This window comes from Catharus ustulatus, chromosome 1, assembly GCF_009819885.2.
Source record: "Catharus ustulatus isolate bCatUst1 chromosome 1, bCatUst1.pri.v2, whole genome shotgun sequence".
NCBI classification, from domain to species: Eukaryota; Metazoa; Chordata; class Aves; order Passeriformes; family Turdidae; genus Catharus; species Catharus ustulatus.
This window is the reverse complement of record NC_046221.1, coordinates 9,431,697-9,458,215: the sequence shown is the minus strand read 5'-3', so window position 1 is coordinate 9,458,215 and position 26,519 is coordinate 9,431,697. Positions and strand designations below refer to the sequence as shown.

Below are 26,519 nucleotides of genomic sequence, written 5' to 3'. Positions count from 1 at the left end.
AGCTATACTAATTTTAAGTAGGTTTTAGATTAGCTCCCAGACCTCTGTATGGTCTGCAGCTGGATTGGGTAACCTTAGAAATGACAAACAGCTATTCATACTTTGTATTGCAGCCTTGATTAAGTTGATTGAACTGCACAGCCCCAACACAGCAGTGAGATTTTGATTTTATGTAAATTATCAGAAAGGTGTAAATAGAAATATGAGTATTTTTCAAGAAAGGAAAAACTCAAAAGTGATGTTGTTAGTCATCCTCTCCTGCCTAGTGTTTGATCAATGTTTGAGGCTTGAGTGTGTGACTGATAGATGTTAATTCTGTATGAGGGTGGGAGAGGGGGGAGAGTGTTAACACATTGATTTAGAGAGACAGCACAGAGTGGTTGACACAACTTTTTATGGGAATTACAGATTCTTTTCCATCTATTCTCACTAAATTCCACTTAAGGCAGCTGTCTTTTTGTGAACTAAATTTAGCTTGTTGTTGTAGTTACGCAGAAAAGAATGCAGAGAAATCAAATGTTTATGCAGGGGAGAGGGAAAGCTTGATTATTAAATATTTTGTAAAGCTTGAAGTTTAGTGGTCTATACCCAAGGTGGTTGCTGGAAGGATTATGGATAATTGAATCCCAGAAAGGTTATTCAAGAATTACCTTTCTGGCAAATCTTGAAGCAAGAATTTGAGCTAAATTGATAGCCTTACTGCACACCTTTTAATGTTTATAGTAGGTGCTTAACTTCAGGCATAAATATGCCTGTATTCACCCTTATTTCAAAGTTAAGAGTTTAATATACTTCTGTAGAAGAATCCAACTTTTACTTGCTTTGTTGTTCCAGCCTCTGAGGATAAATGGTGTAAAAGTGTACACTGAAAATGTGGACAAAAGGCAGATCATTTTGGATCTTCAAATCAGGTAAACTTTATTACTATATTACAATGAGCTCCATGCTTTATAATCTGCACATTATTTGATTTGGCAGTTATGAGAATTGCTTCATTATGCAAATGTAATTGGTTCTAATTGTGTATGAATGGAGGAAGAAACTGCATGCTGTAAATAACATTTATCTGAGAGGAATGAAATATAAACTCTGTGTGGTTTCATCACTAAAGTCATGATGGTTAATTGAAAAATACTTTCCAAAGATAAAACACTAGCTTTGACTTTTTTCCTTAATGTATTAATACTTTGCCATTAAATGTAGCCTGAAATCTAAGATGTAAGATTTTTTTGTTTTTTTTACTTTTCTCAGTTACTTAGATTTTTAAAATAAACATAGTATTATAAAAAATCATGATAGCTACAGAAGAATTTGGTTTTATTTTGCCAGAGTAAATCTGTGTATTATAAAATGCCAGAAAGACTGTGCTCCATTGCTTCAGGTTTCTTTGCTCTTTCATCATGACCCCTTTTATACAGGTTTCCTAGTAGGTCTACCCTACATTTACCTAAGTCATTCTCAAACAATCTGCGGTTGCAGAGTTTTTTGAAAGTTCAGTCAGTGAACCCAGCAATGCTTTTATAATTGACCATCATAGGTCTATGTTACTGTGACTACTTTTGTCTGTTTTTGGGTTATGGAAAGGCCAAATTTGTCAGTCATTGACAGGCCAGCAAAGAGCAGGCTCCTGTGTTCCTCACTGCTTCCCTGGCAGTAGCCAGGAGGGTCATCAGGCATCTCAGCTTCAGAGGCACTTCCAAAATTGGAACATGGTTATTCTTAAATTTGAATTATTTGTCTAAAGCTCAGGTATGCTGAAGCCTTTGCTGTTTTGATAAGAGAAAATACTGCTGTCTTCTTCCCTGGGCTCCAGAGCAGGCAGGGGTTACATCAGTGAGCAGAGCCCAGTATTTGTGGAATTGCATCACTTTATTTCTGTAGGAAAAAGACAGCTGTCCAAATCAGGGATTAGTGTTACTGGACAAAATACAGCAGGATTGACTCTTCAGAGCTTATTTCACTGGATAAAAGTGTTTGCCTAATGGAGCAACTTCCTTGAGTTCTCTCTTTGTTGCCACTTTTGGCAGCAGCTGGGAGAGCAGCCTCACCTCTTCAGAGATAAGCCCTCAGGAAAACAATCTTGTCTCACCAAACAACCCAGACAAATGGTTTTAGAGAAGCTCTTTCTATTCCAAGACCACTTCTTCCCTCTAAGGCAGAACTATTCCCAGGAAGACAGAGTAAATCTAGTATTTTTTTTGTTTAGTTTCTGTTTATGCTCATGGAGTAGATAAAAGTAAAAAGGCCGGTAGATTTGTACAAAAATTTGAGGAATAATGCCCTGTTACGTAGACCTGGAGGAAATCTTTACCCATGTCTCATTGTATTACCTTGCAACCTACCTAGAGAAGTGGTAGGCAACTGCAATAGAATAGTCTAAAAGGCTGAAATAATTTCCTTGAAGTGATTTAAATAGCCATAATTATGCTGAGTCAGCTGGGTACCTGTTGAACCCAACAGCCTGTCCCTATTGCCAGTAGCACAGGCTTCCAGGAAGAAAATGGAAATGAGAGCTCTGGAGTGACTATCACAGCTTCTAGGAATTAAAGCTTAGACAAAACCATCATCAAAGGAAGTCCTGTTTCATATTTAAGACTCGTCCTTGACACCTCATTCAGAAAGGGCTCTTTTTCAAAGACTTTTAGCATGCAAGTTTAAGAGCCTTCCTGGCCCTCTGTGCCACTTGTTACTGTTTGATGTTGTTGTTTGCTTTTGAATAGTTTGGTTTATATATCCTCTGACATTCTTATCACTGGGATTGTCTCATTCATAACAGGAAGAGTAAGTGTCTCTTGGTACATTTAGGTACAGAGTTAAATACAGATACCAACCCTAAATTATGTCTTATATTGCAGTTTTGCAAGATTATAAAAGACAGTCTCACTACTGGAGAAAAGTCCATCCTTTGGAGTATTTATCCCTGTAGATTTTAATCTCCAGTTAAGTTAGTTTGTTATAATTTTGATTTATTTCTAAGTTTAAAGTTAGGAGCTTTCTATAAACCCTTCATTCTCTAAATACAATGTAGAAAGACCTCTCAAACAACCTCTCTAAACATTCATAAGAATAGTTGTAGGAAGCCAAGCCCTGTGGGGTGTGTGGTGAGGGAAGGAAGGAAAGATTTTATTTATGTATTTTTTCAGTTTAAAGTACATTAATTCTTTTAAGAATCCCCTTTTATCCTGCAGTTTCACTATTGTGGCTTCTTTTAGCCCTTTGTGCTGTCAGTTGTTTGTGGTGGGGTGTGTGCCTTTGCTTTGGACCTTCCATAGTGCATTTAAGTAGTTTCCATGTGTCTCCAAAACTCCAGAGTATTGTTTTGCATCATCCTTGAAGGTCTTTTTTTTTCTGGTCTGCTTTTCATTTTAATTGCAAAAGGAGTGTGTTTTGGTTTAGTTTCTATTGTTTCTGCAAGGATATTTGGTGCATTGTGATCATTGCTTCAGACTGTTTTTCAGAACTCTTTGGAACAGGTTTTGTGCATCACTTAGGATTCAATTAAGAATTTCACTCTAAGTAGTTTGTATAGCTAATCCACAAAGCACTCACTGGAGAACATATTTAAAGTTTCAGTTTGAGGACCATATTTGTCAAGGGAATGCTTTGCTTTTCTCTTATTGTGAGTTTATGTTTAAAAAAAAAAAATGATCAAAACTCATTACTGTCCAGAAATCTACTTCTTGATAACAAATATGGGCAAGGGAAAAATTTCAACCACTTGAGCAGATGAAGATAAAATCTAAATAGATTGTTAATAAAAAGAAATCTTACATTTGCTAGTGCGTGAACGTAGTAAATACCTGGGTAAAGGTTATGGATCAACAGAAAACAAGATAAACTCAGTCAATTTAAATGTAAACTGTAGCAAAGGAAGCAAAAAAGATTGAGAGATTGAAGAAGTAGTTGTTAATAGCCTGACTTTTTTCAGCTTCTCGTGACGCAGAAAAATTGATGCATTGAAAGAGTTTTAGGCTGCAGATTGAAGCACAAGGCAGATCTTTTCAAACATGGAATACTTGAATGGGGAGACTCACTACATTTTACTGGCACAAGGCTAATGTAAAAATAGGTCCAAAGGTCTTTCTAAGAACAATTCAGATTGTCCAGTGTACAGAATCACACATCACTGTAATGTAGGAAATATTTTTGCCATAACCTTTTATTTTTTCTTTTTTTTCTTCTGGGTATCTGCCATGGCCTACAATGACCACATGCAGTGCATTGCACTTCTCTTTTGATTCTGTGCAGCTGCTGTTAATATTATGAGAGTGTCCTCATTAAACTGTAATCTATCTCAAGTCTTCTGTACCTTAAAGGGATCATAAATATTTCTGGGATATTATGATCTGAATGTATAGAATTTGCTTGCTAAATGAGCTTTCAAGTTGTGTGGTATATTGCAGTGGAATTGTGTAGGCATTGACTATTAATGGACCCAGCCAAATATCTTAGGGGATAAAACCATATATTTAGCTTTATTATAAAGTTAAATGTTGTTGACTTAGTCCCCTCAAATGCAGTTTGTTACTATTTTTGCTTCAGTTTGTCATCGTGTTATTATGGATTTTCAAATGAGCATATTGCTTCCCAGTCTTCATAACACAAATAGTTCTGATGCTGCAGAGTGCAGAGATTGAGGTTTCAGTTGCAGGTTTTAATTGACCTTGCTTCTCTGTGTCATGTTGTTATGCAATTATATATATATAGGAGTGTATTTATATATATCTCTACTATCTCTATATATAGTTAGATAGGTTAAAAATAGAAATTACATAGTTTTAAATTGTGTATTTAAAGTTACATGCCTATTTTTAAACTGTACAGTCACACTACATTCTTTCCAAGGAAAGCAACTGTCACCTTCCTTTGACATAGACTCTATCATGTTTTTGTCTTCCAGTTCCCCAAACTGGCCATTGCACAAAAAAGATTCTGCATAGTGTTATCTTTTGAATAGTCAAAAATAAATTCCAGTGATGATGTTACAACAAATTCTTGGTACTATTGTTTATTTCTGTTTAAGGGATTGATAAGATTTTCATTTGTTGAAATCCCAAAGACAGCACTGCTGCACACAAAGCAGAGGGGGATACAGAGGATTTGGATAATGGATATATGGAATGCAGCAGCGCTCATCTTTTTTTATTTTAGTAGTACTTTGTGGCCATCAGGCTCAGGGGGAGGGAACAGCAATCCTGCTGTTCTATTCTTGCTGTAAGACTAATTTATTTTATATTGACTTGAGCCTAGCATGGCCAATGAAGAGAGCAATTCCATTTTGTTCACAATTCCCCAAGCATTTTTGTAATAATACTGCTACATACTCCCAAGCACAGCTAACAGTGTTTCACTGTACAGGCCATGTCTGAGGAACTAATGTGCAGAATGTTGGGCTCTGCTGCAGAATCTGGAACAGGATGCCTGGCAGAGAAAACAATTTCCTCCTCCCTTCAGCTGTGTCTGGCTTTAATCTGGCTCATCTCTATCCCAATTGGCTCCTTCTTCATTTTCTTTACATGGGCAGTCTGTTCAGAAAGCTCTTCAGGTTTCATTTGTCCTTCTGTTACAGCCTCTATCTCAGCCAGTGTCCTCATCCAGCTCATCTCTCCATACCTGGAGCATGATATTCAGTCTGTTGGGTTTTGCTTTTAGCTCTCATTCCATAGAATCATTGACCAATTCCATGCTAAATCAGAGTCTCAAGCTTTCTTCCTGAATTCTTTGTTGAGTCTCAAAATTAGTTTTCAGAACCAGTGTGTCTCACAGAAGTACCAGCTCTGCTGGTACAGGCTTCAGCTGCATGGAGGTTCAGGGAAAGCAGCTAAAAATCCAAGCCTGAGTTGTGTGTGAATAATCTTGTAGCCTTGTAGCATGGGCAAAATAGATGGGACTTCTTTTTACCAACTTGGACAAATCTGAGATACAGGGCAACATCTGGAAAATTTCAGTCAGTTGACCTTGCATCCCCAAAAATGGGATGCAAAAACTGTTCAGGGAAAAATTTGCATAGTTTTTAATATGTTCCCTAATTTTCTTCCTGCCTTCTCTCCCTTCAGAAAGGGCTCAACTGTTTTTGGCATAAAACCTGCTTAGAAGTTCATTCAGCTCAGCATGTCCTGCTTACTGAAATGCTAAATATGACTGGCTTTGCAAGTCTATGAGTATTTCAGAAAAGTTTCGTTTTTAGCATAACCACCAGCTCTGTCTAGTGCTTCTCATGATTATGTTAGATGAGTGTGGATTTGGGTACATTTACAATCAATGAGATCTGTGGAGAGCTTTCCTGAAATGGAGTATGAATTCTGTGTCCATTATTTCCCAAAAGTAGGGCTTCTTTCTTGTCTCCTATTCTGCATCCTTCTGGAGGTGGAGCAAACCTAGGTATTAATTTGAGTGATTTTGTAGACAGTGGTGATGTTTTGAAGGGGATATTTTAGCAAACTGGCATTGTTTTATGTTTTATTATTTCAACATGCATTTTTTGTGCATACACTGAGAGACAAAATATGTTTTAATGACAGTGCAAAATAGAAGTAAGAGTTTATTGCAATTTAGTCCATAAAAGTGAAATGTATACTTTCTCTTTTGGTTTAGTTTTGTTGGAAACTGTGAAATTGATTTGGAGATCAAGAGATACTTCTGCAGAGCTGGTGTGAAAAGTATACAGGTGAAATTCAGCTTTTTTCTTTTGTTTCTCATAGCATTAAATCACTATTTTCTGATTAAATAATCTATAAGAAAGCAACAGTACTTCTGTGGTTTTGTAGCTTACTATTTTCTTTTCTCATTTGAATAGTATTGATAGTGAATTAGAATTTCAGTAACATGACTTAACAAAATAAAAAAAGTCTCTAAGATGTAGAACAAATATATAACATTTACTAAAGGAAAAGCTAGAAATTTTATTTCTTGTACTATCTAGGTATCAGATAGAATTCCTGGTGTAGGTGCAATTACTATTAGTAGCCTTCTGATATTGTTCCTGAGATTTCCTTAATTTTCTGGTAACAAATCTTTCCCTAAGGTGCAGAATTAGCTCTTCTGTATGTGTGTCTTGACACACCTATAAGCATTTACCTGCTTTTGCTCCAGTATCTGTGGATGCCACTGTGCTTCTTGTGTCACATTTGTTTACTTGGAGCTATAGAAATAATCTACCTCACATTTTTTAAAAATTACCACCAACATGACTCTGAATGATACAGATGAATATAATGAATTTTTAAGCACAACTGTTACGTGCTTGTATTAATTTTTTGGGGTTTGGATGACATATGAAGAAAGAATCTATGTATATATAAAATTCTTCCATAAGCAAGATTTATGAATTAGAAGTGTGAGCATTGCCAGCAAATAAAATTTATTTAAAAGTTGACTAAAGTCAGTTTCATTGTCTTTTTTTTTTTTTTCTTCCCCTTTCACAGATCCATGGCACCATGAGGGTTATCCTGGAACCACTAATTGGAGACATGCCCCTAATTGGAGCACTATCCCTTTTTTTCCTTAGGAAACCTGTAAGCACTTTTTTCTCCCTTTCCACTTTTTTTAGAGTGCTGATGATGGTAATTAGAAAATTATGGAGAAAGAATTAAGCAGCAAAATGAAAGGATTTGGGAAATCACTTCTGTTTGGTTGAACTTTGACAGATAAGCACTAAGAAAATTTTATGAGTGCTAACAGGAACCAAGATGGATAATAATTACCTTGTAATTTGGAAGTGTGTTTTGTCAAAGCTGTCAGACTTTCCTTACAAGTCTTCTGGTAAGGAAAGATCAATAGATACCATCTAGACGGTTGTAAAAAAGCTTTTGTTCCTGCTCTCACAATATTCTGTAGGTAAGCATGATCTGACTTAAAATTTCACAAAGTCTACTCAAGATGGTTAAGGAAACCAATGCTGGTGTTAGCACAAATTAAAATTGGAGTGGGAAATTACCCACCTACTGTGAAGTTTTTGTCCTAGATAGCAAATGGATAATTTCCACTACATTTTCCAGTGACCCAAGTGTGAGGGTGGATCAAGCATATAGTGAGATGGAATTGGAATTCAAAATGATCATGATGGCAGCAAAAGTAGAAAGCAGAGAGAAGGTCACAGAATTGAGCTGGAAAATAAGCTAGACCAAAGTGCATGTTTGAGCAGGAATAATAGTGAAACAAAGGTGAGCCTCTTGCTGGTATGAAAATGATACAGCCAAACTGGCACGTGTTAACAAGAGGATAGCTCTCAAATGCTTTCAGTTGTAGGCACAGGAGTTCAACAAATCTTTTTTTTTATAAAAGTATAAAGGACAACATAATACACATTGCACTTGGCTGGTGGAAAATTCCTGTGATGTTGTGTTTCAGCGATTTTAAGTTTGATACTGCTTTTAAATATCTGTAAGAGCTTAACAGAAAATGTGAACAGTGCAGAAATTCTTATGTTCCACAGACTTCTTTAAAGAAATTAGTTGTTTCCATCTTACTTGAAAGTATATTTTCCATTGGAAGCTTTCCTTGAGTATGTTGTAATTGAACATGAAAACTTATGTCATGGTTTAACAGTTTCAGACTGGCAGGTCACAAATTACAAGTGTATGGGTTTAGACACTTTGAAGCATCTCAAATTGATCATCTTGGTTTCATCAGCAGTCTGAAACTCTAAAAAGTTGATCTAGGCTTGGGAGTTGAGAGTGAATTCTTCAATAACTTTAAGAGGTATCTTGTTACTTTCTTCAAAGAAATCACATTCTTGTGATATGGTTCTTTTGAATAAATATCCCATGATAAATTTTTGCTACCATGTTGAAAAGATAGGTTTGGATTTAGATGTTTATGTATGGCCTAGAAAAAACTTACGTTACTTTTATTATTACGTGGCTTGTTTTATCTGTCTAGAGAAACCATGTGTGCCTGGGTAGAAGGAATGGAGACTTAGTAAATCTTAGTAAATATGCAATAATTTGCAAATATTTTGTGCCTGATTTAGGCAGTGTTTTTGTAAACGTGAATTACTTCATGCAAAACTGATCGTACATCATTGCTCTTATTTGGAAATAGTTGAGGAAGAACATTGGGATGAACCAAATTTGGATTTCCCCAGATTTCTTTGAAGTGAGCCTAAACACTAGATGTCTGCTCAAGTTTCACTTAATTTTTAATCTCTAGCTGAGCAGTGAGTGTAGGACAACTGTTAATCTTCATGTTTATCCTAACAAAGTAAGCATGGCCCTGAAAAGGATTGAGTGTTGTCTTATGCTGGTTTGCACTATGTAATTATTAGCATACTCTCTGATATCTTTTTGCTATTAATCCTCTCCTAAACAATTTCCATTCTCAGTACAGTCCCCAGTTCATTCCAGAGACCATCCAATAAACAAATTACAGTAATTTCACAATTATAAGCTGCACCATTTTGACTAAAATTTTGATCCAAACCCAGAAGTGCGGCTTATAATCAGGTGAGGCTTATATATGGACAAAGAACAAAAAGTTGCTGTTTTAGTTTGGAGGACAAGTGTCTGCTGAGAAAGGTGGGAACTTCTCTTTGAAATGGAGAATGTAAACCCCCTCCCTCCAAATTATTATAATTTTGAAATCAAGGAGCTTTCAGGCAAAAATATGGGAATTAGGAATAACAGTTCTTTACTGTGGAAGTTAAAATAGAAATACAATACTACAAAGAAACAAACTCCAAACCCTGACAAAGTCAGAGTACAACCTGACACCCCATAAGGCAGGCTGTTGGTAGCAGTCCCATTAAATGGTGGTTGCAGTCCTCCTGCAGTGACAGATGTGGCTCAGTTGGAGCAGTGCTCCTGTACATGGTGCAGTTTCCCTCTGGAGGTCCAGTGGTGATGTGGAGAAATCTGGTTTTCCTCTGGAGTCCAGTGGAGAAAGGGGCTCCCTTAGTGTCCCAAAACCTCTGTTTTTATCTTGGTAAGAAATGTTGGGCTCTTCCCCCTGGCTGGAGCAACTTCCAATGGGATGCAGTAATTTTATCAGTTCCACAGTGGGACTCAATGGCCATTAGCAGAAAATGACTCTCTGGAGGAAGGATGGGTTGTGAAAAGATAAAGAACAGTGCCCTGCCTGGTTTCAATGGATGGCTCATTAGCAGAATATCTGCCATTGAGATAAGGATCACTGCCCCCACCCTCAACAGATGGTGATAGAATAGATAGCTTTTATCACACTCATTATTGTAATGGGTGGCTTATAATCAGGTGCGGCTTATGTATGGACAAAGAACGAAAAGTTGCTGAAACCCAGAAATGCGGCTTATACTCAGTGCGGCTTATAATCGTGAAATTACTGTAAGTGGAAACATTCTGGTTTAGAGGAGCAGGGAGAACAGTGTAGCTGTATGGACTTCACAAAGTCATTGCCTTTTTTCTTTCCCTACAGTAATAACATTTCTCCATTGTCTAGATGTGGTTTGTGTTGTGTCTTTCAGTTATGTTTTGTACAAGCCTTCTGTAGCAGCCATTCTGACAATCTGTGCTGGAACCATGACCTGACCCAGTATGTCTGGATTGCCCTGGGGTACCTCCTGCAGATGCTTCTGTTTGGTGAATTCTGGGGGGAGAGGCTGGAAAGCTGGCAGTGGTAGGGAGGGGGAGGTCAGCAGCAGGAATCCTTAGAAACAGTTCCTGGCACTGCTCTACTTCCCAGCATCCTGCTCTGGCAGGAGGTATCCAAACCTTCCACTTCTGCTACTCCCAGAGCATTCTCTTGCAGATTTTAATTCTGGTGTCTGTGCCCACTCTTGTCTAAGTGTGATGCATCTGCAAAGTGCTAAACTAGGAGAACTTACACCTGAGAGGAGAAACAGAAAACATATCAAGTGAAACACCCCTCATTTGGGGTAGTTTCTGAACTTGGAGCGATACTTTGTCCATAGTAATTTTGTCTTTTGCCTTACCCCTTGACGCTCTATTAGTGGGACAAAAAAAGGATGGGAATTAGAGTGGAGTACTATCTTGGACTAAAAAGTCAAAAAGTGTTAAAAGTTTTTTTCCCTCCTTTTATTTAAAAGCTTAGATAGTGGTCAAGGTCTGAGCAAACCTGAGGGTGAATGGTTTGAAAAATAGTCTAAGATGGCCCATAACTTTGACAGTTATCCCTGGCTGTTCAGCTTTTTCCAAGCAGACTTCTCTTCCCACCACAGTGTGTTTTCTCAGTGTTTATTTTTCTAACGTCTGCAAAAAAATGTAAAATAATGCTTATTATAGCAAGAACCAAATTCTGTTCTCTTACTAGAGAGCAAGTGGCTGCAGCCAACGAAAGCTTTTCTTAAATATTTTTGTTAGAAGAGAAGAGGAATTAGCTGGCAGCTAGCATTAGATTTTTGTTCTCATATTTTCCAGTCTAAAGTAACGGGCAACAATTCCTCTTGCTCTGTATCATCTGTTTGCTGGACTTAATGACTATATAAGGCAACATGGCCTATGAGTTTACCAGTCTGATATTTCTGAGTAATGCATAAAGTTTTTGATCTTTCAAGAGTTCTTCCATCTTATGAAATTTTGTGTATATACTGCATTTTGTTGTTGTTATTGTGAAGAAGGTCATTAAGTTTCATCAGCTTATAAAATAAATCCAAATATGTAGGATATTTCAAGGGAGGGAAATAATGTGCATTCTAATGTTTGAAGTAGTCTGAGTGTCAGTGCTAGAGAGAAGGTAGCACTGGATGAACAGTCAGGATTTGTGAGGTTCTTTGCATATTTCTCACTATATTAATGTTATGTCTATTTACCAGATACAGTAATTTCACGAATACAAGCCGCACCAATTTGACTAAGATTTTGCTCCTAAACCGGAAATGCGGCTAATAATCAGGAGCGGCTAATACAACCTCAGAAGTGCCTGCCAGAGTGCTGAGCCGAGCAGCTGCAAAGTCGGCATTTTGCGATTGTTACAAATCGCTACTTTGTTGCACCGCGGGTGGAGCCTGGCTCCGTGTAGGCAGAACGGGGGGCGGGGAGAGAGGCGGGAGAGCTCTCTTTCCTCCTCTGCCACAGCCCAGGGGAGAGACGGGGGGGGCCCGGCGCCGCCATTGCTGCAGCTCGGGGAGGAGAGGGGGGACCCGGGCCGGCCCTACCGCGGCCCGGGGAGGAGAGGGGGGACCCGGGCCGGCCCTACCGCGGCCCGGGGAGGAGAGGGGGGACCCGGGCCGCCCCTACCGCGGCCCGGGGAGGAGAGGGGGGACCCGGGCCGCCCCTACCGCGGCCCGGGGAGGAGAGGGGGGACCCGGGCCGCCCCTAGCGCGGCCCGGGGAGGAGAGGGGGGACCCGGGCCGCCCCTACCGCGGCCCGGGGAGTGGGGGGAAGCCGGCGCCGCCATTGCTGTGGCCCGGGGAGGGGGGGGGAAGCCGGCGCCGCCATTGCTGCGGCCCAGGGAGGGGGGGGGGGAAGCGCGCGCCGCCATTGCTGCGGCTCGGGGAGCCGACAGGAGCCCCGCGCAGCCATTGCCGCGGCTCGGGGAGCCGACGGGGTGCTTTGTCCCCGCCGCCGCTGCCGTAGGAGCAGGGGAAGCTCCGTCCCTGCCTGCCACCGCAGGGCAGCGCCGACCCGGGGTGACCGAGCCCAGTGGCAGCGGCGGCCGGCCCCAAGCAGCAGCACCGTGCTGGACCACCTGGCCCCGTCAGCGGCCCCTAGCGGGCCGAGCCTGCACAGCCTTAGCTCAGCCAGTAAACCCCGCCCTCCCGCGGTTCTGTTAGTAATTGCACGCGGGTCCTCGCTGCGAACGACAGAGCGGCTTATATTCGTGTGCGGCTTATCTATGGACAAAAACCGAAATATTTGCCAACACCCAGAGATGCGGCTTATAGTCAGTGCGGCTTGTATTCGTGAATTTACTGTAATCAGTTCTCAAAGTTTTAGTTACCGTTTTACTTTTAGCACAAATCGGTGTATAGTTTTGATTTGTGGTTCAGTTATAGAAGTTTATATGGCTTATAGTTGTACTATAAATGGGTAATTTTCAAAAGCTTGTCCAGTGTCACACTTAGAATTGAGGGTGTGTCCTAACCCAACCGTTTTCTCTTGATAAAAGCCAAAACCCTTCCAATAAGACAAACACATTAAAATGCTATTGTTCTAAAAAGAACAATGGCTGGAAAACAGGATGTCTTCCAGGAAAAATGGGCAGCTCTTCCAAAGCTCTCATTTTCAGATTCACAGTTTTGCCTTCCACTTTTTGACTTGAGTACTACTCTCCTTCTACTCACTTTACAGATTGGTTCTGTCCTGTAGTTTTAATTGATTTTTATATAGGTTTAATTTCATTTAATATTGTCTGCCTTTGGAAAACTGGCTGGATGGGACTTTTAAAAATGTTAAGTCCTGATGAAAATTAGACTAAAAAAGAAGTGTTTGCATCTATAATAGTCCCAGTGAAATGGATGGAAATAAATAAAGTGGTTATATAGAATGTAAAGAATACCTCTGGAATATATGGAAGTGTCAGGTTTGTGGAACACTTGGATAAATGCTGATGCACAGCTACTGTTAGAATAATATTTGTTAAGAATTAATCTTGTTGCTTATGAAGTGAATGATTTGCACTGCTACTCAGCATACTTAAAATTTGCTAAAACTTACGTTTTTTCTCAGTGATTTTAGATTTTGGTAGCTTATGGGATGTTTTAAGGGTCATCACAGTCGATGTTTCCATAGTACCTTACTCTTTTCTCCCTGTGCCCTCCCATTCTCTTGCGCCAGTGTTGAAACTTCTGCTGCTGGAGGAAGCTGGCTAAGGAACATGAGCTGGCAGGATACTAAACACCAGAAGAAGTGCCCAGTTTCCTGTCCTTCAGATGTATTTTAGTTGCCTGACCCAGCTCTCTAAACTCAGGAGAATGTCAAGACTGGTATGAGGGTGTGACCAAAATGCAGACTGGTAGAAAGGTAGGAAGGAGCAGAGAAGCTAGGGAGAATTGGTTTGAATGAAGCTGAGAGTAGCTGACACTGGAGAGCAGCAGGTGCACTGGATTTGTGCAAAGTCAACTGTGATCCTTCTGGTCACTTCAAATCACTTGCCTGCTGTGTCTTCTACCTCCTCAAATATAAATCTTATCTCTCTAGCAGTTGTGGCATTTAAATCTTCAGAGAGTTTACAACTGAAAAACTTTTAAATACCATTTCTATGCAGAGATATGCCGTGTTTCCTATAGCAACCAGTGAGAAGCACCTACTCTCTGTAGTATTGTTTGAGAGGTTGAGTTTATAATTTATGTCCTGGGAGATACACTGGATAATGTTGCATATTAAATTATTACTACAATGCCAGCACTTCAGTATTGTAGGTGGTGATGGGCTTTGCTCTACTAACAGACGTTGTCTGTATGGCCATTCATGAATAACAGTAGAGGGCAGGTTAGTCCCCTCCTTGTAATACATTCCTGAGAGGAATCACACCTTACCCCATGGAATTGTATCCTTGTGGCCTGTAGTAGAGCTTGAGTTTTCCTACAAAAATCTTACACTTCCATAAGCCATTTAGCAGGAAGTTGTTAATCAGCATTTTAAAATACTCTGTGGCTTCTCTTCTGAGAATTAGTATTGCTTATGGCAGCCAAGTCAAGCCACAAGGTTGGCAGTGTTTAGAGGCTGCTTTTTAACTTCTGTGAACTTTATTTATGGCCCTGGGTATTCTACATTCCAGTATGTATTTTTCCCCTTTGTAAAGGTCTCTAGAATCTTGAGAACATCCAATGTGTACAGAAATGCTCATTAGTTTTTAGCCTGTCTTTTCATATTGGCTGAAGGGGTTTATTTTCTTATTTTATTTTTTAACCTCTTCTAATGTATGTGTTGCATTAGTTCTCAGTACAGAGCTTTGGTAAAATGTGGATTTCTTGGTTTTCAGGGAGGTAACAAAATTTGTTTTCACTTCTCTGAACAGAGGAAGAAGGTTTGAGTAAGATATTAGAGTAGCAGGACACACAGACGACTTCGTTGGAAAGTGTAACTGGTCTGGAATCCTGCCTTTGTCCAGTGAGCTGGCTGGTACAGTCTGCAAGGCACATCACCTCTCTGTTGCGGTGTGTTGTGGAAAGACACCATCGTTTCTGGCTTCTGGCAGAATTTCATTTAGTGACAAATCCTGCACGCAGTTTTTCCAGTGCCCTGTTAGTTCTGCTGCAGAGAACCAGCTGGCATTCTCTGAATTTAGCTAAACTGAGAGAATTATGCATTGCTTAAAGTGGTGACAAATTATATTGTTAAGCTATTTTTTAAATATGGGAAGTTTTTAGATTTGGTGCTTCATTAAAGATTCAGCAGCTGGCAGTCCTTTGCTTGCTCCCGTTTTCTCCATAGGACTCTTCAGTTAGTTATGATGGCAGCCTTGCTGTAACTTGTGTGGATGAAGAGAATTTCTGATATTATATGTACTAATTGTATTTCTTGTCTAAATGACCACTCTTAGTGGCACAAATCTCAGGTTTTTTGTGTAATTGTTTTTCCATGCTTCATGTTGTAAGGACTGATGATGGAATGAATGGCTAGGCTTGTTTTTTAGCAGAGGTATGTAATAATCAAAATATTGACAGTGAGGTTGTACCATAGGGCATGTTTTTGTTTCATAGGCTGTGTTGCAACCTTTTGAAATACTTTTTAGTCCCATCAATGGCAAGTGTCACTTCTCAGTGGCATCTCTTAGGTTCTTGGTTTTCTTTTGGGCTGTGGCAGTTAATACAGAAACCACCAGAGCAGGACATGTTTCTCAATGTTGAATTTCAACATGCACTGTGTTGCTCAATGCATTTATTCAGTGAAGTCTGTTTAGGAGACAGCACAGGACTTGCTGTGTTAATTGCTGTATGCAGTATACTGAACAAAATATGAAAACAAAAGGAAATGCAAATATTTTCTATTTAATCTGAAAACATCATTACATAAAACTGTTAAATACAGGATGCAGGTATGAACACCTCAGGATAGGGACCATTTTTGGAAGGTATTTATGTCCATTTGCTTCTATTTTGCCTATGAATAAATAAAAAATAAATCATGTGATAAATTAGGTTCTTTGTCTTAAAACAGTATAAAATTACTTCTTCCAGAAGCTTGGCAGACTGCATAGATTTTTAGTGTCTCATAATGTACAGTCAAAACTTGTGATTAGAACAAGAGAATTAGTCTGAATACTCCAATTGTGGTTAGTCTTATCAGCTACTACCAAGTTACTTGTTTGCTATATTACTTAAACATCTGTGGGTTTGCATGATTGAGGAAGTAGTGTAAAACTGAAAATATTCACATTAAGTTGGACTTTTCCTCCTGGTTCAATTATTTATTTCTTAGCTTTTTTTTTTTTTCAGATTTAAGATGAGGAGATTTAAGAACATATGTTAATAATTTGCACATCTAATTTTCAAAAAAGAATGTACTGAAATGACCTTAATTTTCCTAAGTGTAAATGTTCTGTTTTCTAGCTCAGAGTTTGTTTTTGTAGAGCTGTCCAACTAAAGCTTACATACTAATGTGAAAGAACCCATTTTATAACAAATTATTTTCACATTTTTTTACATTTGGAAATTAAAAATCTCATAGTTCTAAATTGCTAATCATGCAGAAAAAAAAGTTACAGAACCTCAAAAAAAAAAAAGACTCTTCAGTATACACTATAGGTTGTGGCTAAGAACTTATTCTCTTCTGAAAGGTATTACTGCCATTTAGCCTGGTAGTAACATTTTCTTGCTAAAACAGTCCTGCTAGTACTCTAATAGAAAGTGGGCAAAACTAGTTGTAAATGAGGTATTTTAAAAAAGACATTGAATACAAAGTGGTCCTGCAGCCAGTGATAACTTTGTGCTTTCACCTATAAAGAAATCAGTCAAATCAGCAATCTGTAGAGCTACTGAAGAATTCTTTCACTCTAGATTCTCAGTCTGGTTTCATGCATAACAAATGTATATGATCAGGTCAATGGCTTAGTCTGAGTTTAGTTTGCTTCACATAGCATGAGGGGCTGTAGAGAGGGGCTGTCTGAAACAGGGTCTCTGACTTTCTGGAGAAACTACTGCGTGGAATTATTCCATGATGGGGAAAGATTGAAATTTTCTGCCCCAAGGAAGATGACTCCTACCCTGTTTGCAGATTTGCAGCTGTGGGACAGATTTGGGGCCAGTGTAGCAGAGGAGGGCCTGGGAACATCCAAGCCAGCAGAGCATGAACTGCACTGAAGTGCCAGGAGAAAGGGAGAAGTGATCACTGCTGAGACTCTTGGTCCCATGAGCCAACCTGACCTGTTTTTCTCATGGGGTTTGTGCTTGCCTGGACGTCAGATTCAGCATGTTGTCAGCTGTTAAAGCTTGTCTGGCCCTCAGACTACGACCCACTGCTGCTCCTCCGTGTGGGGATCAACACCACTTCCAGGGGAAATCTGGAAAGAATGAAATGTGGCTCCAGCATGGCTCTGGAGGCAGTTCAGGGGCTCAAGTGGTGCTCTCAGTCCTGCTGGTTGAAGAGACAAGAAAGTGATTGGGAGTAGCCAGGAGGGAGTCATGAACAGGAAATCATGGTTAACCAAGGCAATAACCCTCTGTGATCAGAAGGCTACTCGGTGGATGAGAGAAGAATTGTGGATACAGCTTATCTTGACCTCAGTAAGGCTTTTAACTCTCTCTTTTGCAGCATCCTCATAGGTAAACTGCTAACTACAGAGTGGATAAATGGACAGCTTGCTTGAAAAGTGGTTGAACTCTTCAGCCTCAGTGAGTTGTGGTCAGCAATATGAAGCTTAGCTGGAGGACCATCTGTAGTGGTTTACTCTGGGGTAAAAACTGGGGCCAGCACAAATTTATGGCTGTCCTGGATGGTGGGACAGAGTGTGCTGTCAGCAAGTTTGCTTGCTTAAAAGTGGAAGGAGTGCTTGATACACCTGATAGTTGTACTGCTATTTAAAGGGACCTTGACAAGCTGGAGGAATGTGCCAGCAGGAATCTCATGAAGTTCTACAAATGGAAATGTGAATTCTTGTTCCTGGAAAGGAATAACCTTGTATCCCAGGACAGGGGGCTGACTGGCTGGAAAGCAGCTTTGCTGAAAATTATATGGGCTGTTCAGTTGGACAGAAAGGAGAAGAGAAATCAGAAATGTGCACTTAGGACCAAGAAGGCCAACAGCATCCTGGGCTGCATTAGGAGAAGCTTTGCTAGCTGGTTGAGAGAGATTTTTCCTTTCTCCACAGCACTGATGAGGCACATCTGGAGTACAGTGTGGGGTTCCCCAGTACGACAGAGACAGGGACATGCTGGAATAGGTCCAGTGAAGGGCCATGAAAATAAGGAGGTGCTGGGCATCTCTCATGACATCATTCTGCAGTCCCTTAATCAACTTCATGGTGCCCAGGATAGCCTGAGCCCTGTTTGTGGCAAGGGCATGGTGCTAGCTCTTGTAGATTCTGGCAGTACATCCCTTTATATGTCTTGCATTTTTTTCTGGAATATCTGGTTATTACATCTTACTTTTTTCATTGAAAGGATAATGATTTTCTTTTTTCCTGCTTAATTGTTTGTTACAGGTAGGTATAGTAATATTGTTCATGGGTAACATTACCATTACAAAAGTATATTAGTAACAATGCTCCCTATATCAGTAAATCTATTATGTCTTATCTTTGCTGGAAGTATTCACAAAGGAAATCACTAATTAAACTATTAATAGATCTTTTATAAAAGAATGGTATGTGCTATTTTTAGAAAAGAAAGTGGTAGGGTGATAATTCTAGTCTGTGAAAACATGAAGAACATTTGTTCTTGTAGAGATTCATTGTTTTGTTTTAGCATTTAGCTGAACCACCACAATTAGTTTCTTAACTGAAGAATATCAAAATCCTTTTCTCATTCAGTTATACTTAGATTGGGTGAGTTGGATTTGGAAACATGGTGGTAACTGGGTGGGTTTGGATTTGTTTGTTGCTTAAGTATTCTGTTAACTTCTGTGAAGTTAAGAGAAATCATTCAATAAAGAAAAAAACTAAGGGAACTCAGGTCTGTTGGTTTTGTTATGTAGAATTAGAATTTTATAGGATCAAAAAGGATGTTTTAAATTAGTTTGTAATGCCAGCAATCCTGAAAGAGAATAGGTACCTTTATATGGCATAATATTCTGCACAGATTTTTAGAGAAGAAAATATGCATGATCTAGCAATGAGTTCTCTCTTTTAATATTTCTGAGGATTTTTCTCTCTTTGATACTTAAACCTGTTAATACCTTTCTTCTTTGTCAGTGATAGAATGGAACTTGTGCCTTAAAAACAGCCTCTTAGTCTGCAAGCTGTTATCACATCTTCCTGCCACCTTCTTAATCCCAATTCTTCATTCTTTCTGTTGGTTATATCTTCTAGATCTCTTATTTTCCTGTTCTCATGTGGCATTCCTTGTCAGTTTGTTATAATTTGCAAACTAATGTTAATGACTGTTCATCTATAGCAGGTCTATAGTGACTCCAGAAGTATTTCTCTAGAAAATAGAACCACATTTCATTATTCTCTATGGGTTGTTCAGAGTAAATACTGGTATTTGTATATATTGGGGGGTTATATTCATATATTTATATGAATGGTGGAAGAGTGGATAAGAGAATGGTGAAACTTTTTATAACTTTCAAAAAATGTGTCTAAAAAGTCTTAAGAATGGACGAGGGTTGTTTTGTTTGTTTAGAAAGTCCTGGAAACTGTTTAATTCTCCACTGTTAACAATTGTGCTTATTTCCTCAGTGTTATGAATTGTAAATTGGTTTATTTCTGTCCTTTTTTTGCCCCCTCTCCCTCTTCTCTCTGTAATTCACAGCTTTTGGAAATTAACTGGACTGGACTGACCAATCTTTTGGATGTTCCAGGACTGAAGTGAGTATACCTAAAGCAGTGTTTGATATATCTGCACCCCAGTAAAGCCTAGAAAATCTCAAGACCATCAATTGAACAATTTCTAGGTTAGATGACTCTGAGCAGTTCTCTCTTAATGTAGAATTATATGAAATTACTCATTTTGTAGAAGGTAGTGATTTCACCAGAAATCAAAGTATGCCATAATTATATCTAGTAGGTTTTGTTAAAAATACTTGGAAACTATAATTTGTAATGTACTTCTTTTAGTGTTCTCAGCCTTTCCAGATTTCCAGAATCTTCTGAATTTCCTATCTGGCCTCTCCTATGGCAGCAGAAAGACACAGAACCTTCCTTTCATGCCAGTGGGTTCATGCCAATCCATCTCTATTTGCTTGTGTAAAGTAGTTAGAAATACCTTAAGACTAGTCAAATTAAATAAAGTTTCTAATATCTTCAAGTGCTTACTTTTAAAGCTTTCAGTTTATTATGTGAAGATCAAGTGGAGTAGCAAAAATATTGACTGTATATAGCTATAAACTAGCTTAGCTTATTCAGAGCTTTTCCTAATACCACATGATAAAAGCCCAAATTAAAAAGCATCAATAGAGGTGCAAATCAGGCTGCTTTGAATTATTACAAACCCGATAAAGTTAAATTCATGAATATATTAATATTTATCAGGTTTTAATGGTTACCCAGGGGCTATTTAATATGGAGACAATGGCAAAGGAGATAATGGTGGATCTGATACACACTTGGATTTTGTGACTACCCCTTTTATTAGATTCCATGCTCTCAAGAGTTGGCTGACTCCAGAATTATTTTTTATTGTTTCTAAACTGGAGTTTCAATTTAGGTATTAAATTAATCCCATAGTAATCAATTGCATGACTGAAGTGGGTTTTGCTTTCCTTAGACACATGAAGCCGTTGCATGGAATCCCAGTTGAACAGTTGGAAATTAGAACTTGCATTAAGTAGGTTAATAATGGCTGCAAGAATTGCTCATGTTTCAAGCCTGCTTTGTCTCTGAGGGAAGAGGTTTTCTTGATGAGTGAGAGAAAATGGCTTCCAAAGTACTGCTCCTGAGTAATAATTTTCTCTTTTGATATAACATGACTAAATTTACATTTAGTACTTAACTTTACTAGGCTCCTGAGACTCACATCCTGCTATATATTTGCCTGACTGCAAACACGAAACCTCAGATGTAAACAAAGTCTCGCTTACAAAATATCTCAAGTTTATGGTTTCCAGAGCAACCAAACTTGGCCACATATGCTCAAACCAGTGCCATCCAGACCTGGTATAGTTTCTATAGTAACTGTAACTGAGGTGACTCATGCTCTGCCTTGCCAGGAGGTTTCTTTAGTGCTGTATTTGTTTTTCTTATCTGTATGGATAAGTTGTGTATTTTGGTCTGACAACTTGCCATATTGTAGTTGTTATAAACAATGATGAACAAGAGATTGCTGTCACCACAGGTGCCTTTTTAGTCCTATGGCTGTTGGCTGCACACTAAACTGCTTATTTGTACTGTTTGAAAATGTCTTCTACTAATTGAATTTGAGCATTAGCTGCTGGAAGCTTCCCTGTCAGCTGTCAACAGTTTTCATTGCTTTTCCTGTATGGCTCCACAAGGAGAAGGACACACAAGCAATTCATATTCCTTCATTAGTGTAACTTGCGGAGAAGTGGAATTAAAATCTCTGTGTGAGGAGGAGCCTGACTGGGAGAGCCATTGACTAAAGTTTTATGATCTTAGGAAGCTGTTTTTTAATGATGCATCAACATAAGAGTTTATATTAATGCATCTTTCCCTGTTGCTTGCAATGCTTTGTGTCTGTTTTCCATAGATCAGACAACTTACTTTAGATAACAAAAAATGCAAAAGATTGTCATTTTTGCCTTGTATTAATGAAGAATACTTTGCATCTGAGACTACCCCAGCTGGCAAATACTAGATGAGATTTAAACAGCTTGAAAGCAGCATATTGTTTTAGAATTCGTTTAGTTCACTAGTTGGTTGCATACAATCTTCAGTGTTCTTTTTCAGCTCCCTATATTTAAAGTTAGGGTATCTGCTACCTTGTAGGAGTCCAGTTTCTCTGTGTAAAACTTGGTGAAACTTCATTAATGCTGCCTCATTTTCCTCAGATGTTTTAGTGAAATTCAATAATAATGCTGGGATAAAATTATGGGACTGACCTCTGGAATCAGAGTTGGAGTTTGGTTCTGGCATGAAGGATTGTATGTCCTACCAGTGCTTGGGCTGTTTTTTCTCTTTTTTAAGGAGATTTGCTGTAGCTCTGTTTGAACATTAGTCAGTCTCTGAACCTTATGCTAGTCTAGAGTAGGTTTATTTGTGCCATAAAGTCTGTGATCTTAAGGAAACACTAGAGAGGAGCAGAGCAACCTTTCTTTCGAGGCAGCTCTGGTACCATTGCTTTCCTTGCACTGCTCCTTTGCTTTCTGCAACCTAGGTCACTTGGTTTTCTCCATTAGTCATCTGTTCTTAAGGGACTGAGCATAAAGGCAGAGCTTTCTTTTCTTGCCAGGTAGGGACACTAACAAAAGCAGGAACATAAAAGCTTACCTGATCTCTATAGCAGAGTTTTGTCATTAGACTTATATTCTGAAAAGTGTGATTGTTACTTTTGTAGTTGCCATCACCTCAGCTTAGGTTTGGTTTTTCTTTTAATGTTAAGGCTGGTTGAGATGTTTATCTTCATTTTTTTGTCAACTCTTAACAAAATAATGAATTTTATTTTCTTGGCTCATTTCAGAGACTTTAACATGTTCTGCAGAGAACATGATTATCTTGTATTTGTCTTAAGAATTACTGAAACTGAATTTCTAGACTTCACATAAAATCACAGTCTCTGTAAATGTGATTGGATAAACTCTGCATTAAGGGGAGGGAGAAGGAAGACTCTAGGGCAGATATGAATTAATTCACAGAAGTGGAGAGGAAACTTTTTTCCTCTGAGCAACATCTTAACATTATCCACTGTTTCTTCTTTCTAACCAGAGGCTTGCACAGACCTGTCCATTGAGTTTGATGCAGCCTTGAGCTCCTTCTGTTCCTGTTGTTCTGAGTACCATTAAAAAATCAGCCATGTTCCATCATGTATTGTAGTTATCTGGATTTACAGTGGAAGTAGGCAGCCAAGGGGATGCAGGCTGTTCAGGTTGCAAATCTCTGCATAAAATCAATGTGCATTTCTAGTGGGCCAGATTGTATTTGATGGGTTCATTCTGTTGCCCATCTCTAGCATAATGGTAATTGCTCACCGCTACATTTCCTTTCCAAATGAAACTGTAACACGTGTCACATTTCCCTGCAGCTTTTGTGGTTTTATATGCTAGCTCCTGAGTCAGAGCTATTTCCAGCTTCAGATTCAGTCTTAGAAAAACTTCTCAAGGTGCTCACACACAACTGCTTTATCTAAAAAATGCTCAAAGTAATCAAACATTACCTGCATCTTGATTCCACAAAGACTGTCAAAAGGGAGTAATGGAGTGTATTTAGGAGGAGAAATCACAGCTCCACCAGCTTTAGTGGGAATGCACTTTTGTAGTTCAGAGTATCCTAAGTATTGTTGTAATTACCTTTCTGAACCTTTGTACATCTTGCTGAGATGTGCTGGGTACTTGTGTTCCATGTTCTGCCTTTTGTCTGTGTAGGCAATGTGTGTAACCAGTGCCAACAAGGATTTGTTGTGAGTTCAGACCTGAGCTGGGTCATTTTGTAGCTTAGGAAATGTTCTCTGTGTTTATGGAGGGGTGTGGGGTTGGGTTTTATGTGATTCATTACCAGTGTGGTTGCACTGCCACTCCCTTTTCACTGAACAAAACCTGTTTTGCTTCCCTAGGCTACATTTTACTCAGCCATGAGCTTGTGTTCTGTGTGTCTGTGGTTTAAGTGATGGTCCTCCCAGCTCAAGAGGACAACTGGTTTCATAACAATACAGGAATGGGTAGCCAAACTTCCAAGGACAAATAAATCATTATTGAAATACAAAAGTAAATAAACAGTTACCATCTGCTTGGTTATATGCTTTAGAGGCAAGAGAACTTGTGCAATACCTTTAACCCAGGCTTTTAAAAGGCAGGGGTGAGGGAGAAATTTGACTGTGGCAGGGAAATGGGAACTTTATATTCATCCCTGCAGTTTCTGCTGTTCAGTGTCAGCTGCTTCCACCTGGTGGCCGTTTGGGCAACAATCCTTTATTTTAAGTTTACAGACCAGACGTGTCTTCTACTCCTCTTTAAGTTGTTAAGCAGCAAAAGGAATATTTTTTTTTTTAAGTAATTGAGGATTCTTTTCTCCAACAGTGGCTTATCAGACACAATAATATTGGATATAATATCCAACTACTTGGTCCTTCCAAATAGAATTACAGTGCCCCTTGTCAGTGAAGTGCAGATCGCTCAGTTGCGGTTTCCTATACCAAAGGTAAGCAAGTTTCTGTTACCAGTAATAATTGGGCATTTAGTTTCTTCTGTAGTAACTGTTCAAGACAATCTGAGTGGATTTTGAAATACAGTTACTGCAATGGTACAAGTTCCTGTGAATTCAATCACTGATAATAACTGATTAAATTTATAAATGATTTCTGTGAAGTTAATGTTTCAAAAGAATACCGAGATTGATTGATTGGTTTATTTATTCATTCTATTTTGTTGGAATCTTAAACATACTACTTTTACAATTGCTAGATTGGTATAATGTAATTTAACTGTGTAGATTAAAAATAAAAATAGCATGTGTTTTATATTATCATGGAAAATTACTATTAGTCTGCTTCACTAAACAGTTGTTGCTATTTTTTGCTACTCGCTTGCAGAAACCTGGTATTTCCTGATGTAACTGGCATGTCTCTGATGGTTGATGACAGTTTTTCTTTTCAGGAGTCTCTTTAGTGCTAGGTCTGTTGAATGTGTGGATCATCACTGATATCTTCTATTTACAGTATGTCCAAAATAAGCTTCATGTTAAGGAAATGGCAGTGGAAATTATAAAACATCTGTTGTGTAAATTGTGATGACACGGAAGCTTTGAGATTACTATACAAACTCATCTTTTCTTTTTTCAGGGTGTTCTGAGAATACACTTTATTGAAGCTCAGGACCTAGAAGGGAAAGATACTTACCTAAAAGGGATTGTCAAAGGAAAGTCTGATCCTTATGGAATTATCCGTGTGGGCAACCAGATTTTCCAAAGCAAGGTCATCAAAGAAAATCTCAATCCAAAATGGAATGAAGTTTATGAGGTATAACAAATAAAAATACCTTGTACAGAAGAAACAAAAGCAGAAATATTCTCTTTCTTTTGTTATAGAGGTTATTTTGAGGGTGTCCTTAAGGAGCTTCTTGATGTCTCCATGCAGAAGCCCAAAGTTCTGTAACAAAACAGAAACTCTCTCTTGATTTATATACTAATTTGTTTTTGTCTTGACACTGAGCATCAGTAATTCTGAAAAAGTAGTTTGGGATTTTAGAGCCAACATTGACAGATTTGTCTGAAAAGCTCTTTAAATTGCAGTACTCACTAAATTGCAATTTTTTAAGGCATTTGCTTACTGATGTATTTTATTATACAAAGGTACTGCAGCTCAGTTTTTTACTGTTATTATGCCATTTAACCAAGCTGGCCAGTTTTACTGATAATGCCCTCTTCACTGAACTTCCAGGCCTTAGTGTATGAACATCCAGGACAGGAGCTAGAGATTGAGCTCTTTGATGAAGATCCAGATAAAGATGACTTCCTGGGAAGGTAAATCTTATGGAGAATATGTTTTTTAGGTATTGGAAAGAGATGAATATTGTCATTTTTGTATTTATAAATCAATTCTCTTGGTAGTAATTCCCTTACTACTTCATGTATGTAAATACATTTATATGAAAATGTGCTTGGGTGTGTATATACACATCTAGATGTTTATGTCTTTTTTGAAAAAAATAGGTGAGTGTTGTGGGTACCCAGAATTGTGCCCTAGCTTCTTTTATGTTTGTGAGCTAGCACTAAGTCTTAATTCTTTCTTCAGGCAAAGTTAATATAATTTTATAACTCTGTATCTTCTTCATCTGCATAGCTTCTAAATGACTGTCTCGAGTTTATTTTCCTCTTAAGAGCTGATCTTAACTATTTGATTAAAGAAAAAAATTTACTGTAATGCTTTTGCAAACATGACTCATTCTTTGACTCCACAGACGTTTACCCATAAACATTTCAGGATTTTAGCCAGCTTCTTTCTCCAGTAATTTGTCACATTTATTTCTTGCAGTTTTGGAACTTCTCGTTGTTTTACATACAGAGTAGAGCACCCTTACCTTTCCAGCTCCTTCTCTCTTTAACAGGAGCAACAGTACCTACTTCTCATTAAAATAAAGAAGTAGGTAGTTCAAAGCTTTCTTTTTCTTTGCACTTCCCTAATCTTACACTTAAGTGATGGTGGGAGGAAGTGACATAATGTGTACATCAGTACTAATAGAATAAAAAGCCAGACAAATGCTCATGCACTGGCATGCAGCTGTCTGCTCTATTTAATTTTTAGCAGATTCATTCCCTGCTACATTTTTAGCCTGTGTGAACTAGAACTGTCCCAGACACTGCCAAACCATTAATTTGGACAAAGCACATGTCCAGGTGCTATTTCCACTGGGTAGTTTGGATATGCTCTCTGTTTTGAG

The 26,519-nt window shown here is 38.6% G+C and overlaps 1 protein-coding gene across 3 annotated transcripts in view; it reads left to right on the top strand.

Moving 5' to 3' along the window:
• Positions 1-26,519, top strand: part of ESYT2 (extended synaptotagmin 2) — an 81,079-nt gene that overhangs the window by 32,058 nt on the left and 22,502 nt on the right. For all 3 annotated transcript variants that reach the window (XM_033058746.2, XM_033058756.2, XM_033058764.2), the window contains exons 4-10: positions 835-911; positions 6,595-6,667; positions 7,425-7,514; positions 19,787-19,842; positions 24,162-24,282; positions 24,923-25,099; positions 25,520-25,602. In XM_033058746.2, coding sequence (XP_032914637.1) covers positions 835-911; positions 6,595-6,667; positions 7,425-7,514; positions 19,787-19,842; positions 24,162-24,282; positions 24,923-25,099; positions 25,520-25,602 — 677 coding nt within the window. The remainder of the gene's footprint in view (positions 1-834; positions 912-6,594; positions 6,668-7,424; positions 7,515-19,786; positions 19,843-24,161; positions 24,283-24,922; positions 25,100-25,519; positions 25,603-26,519) is intronic.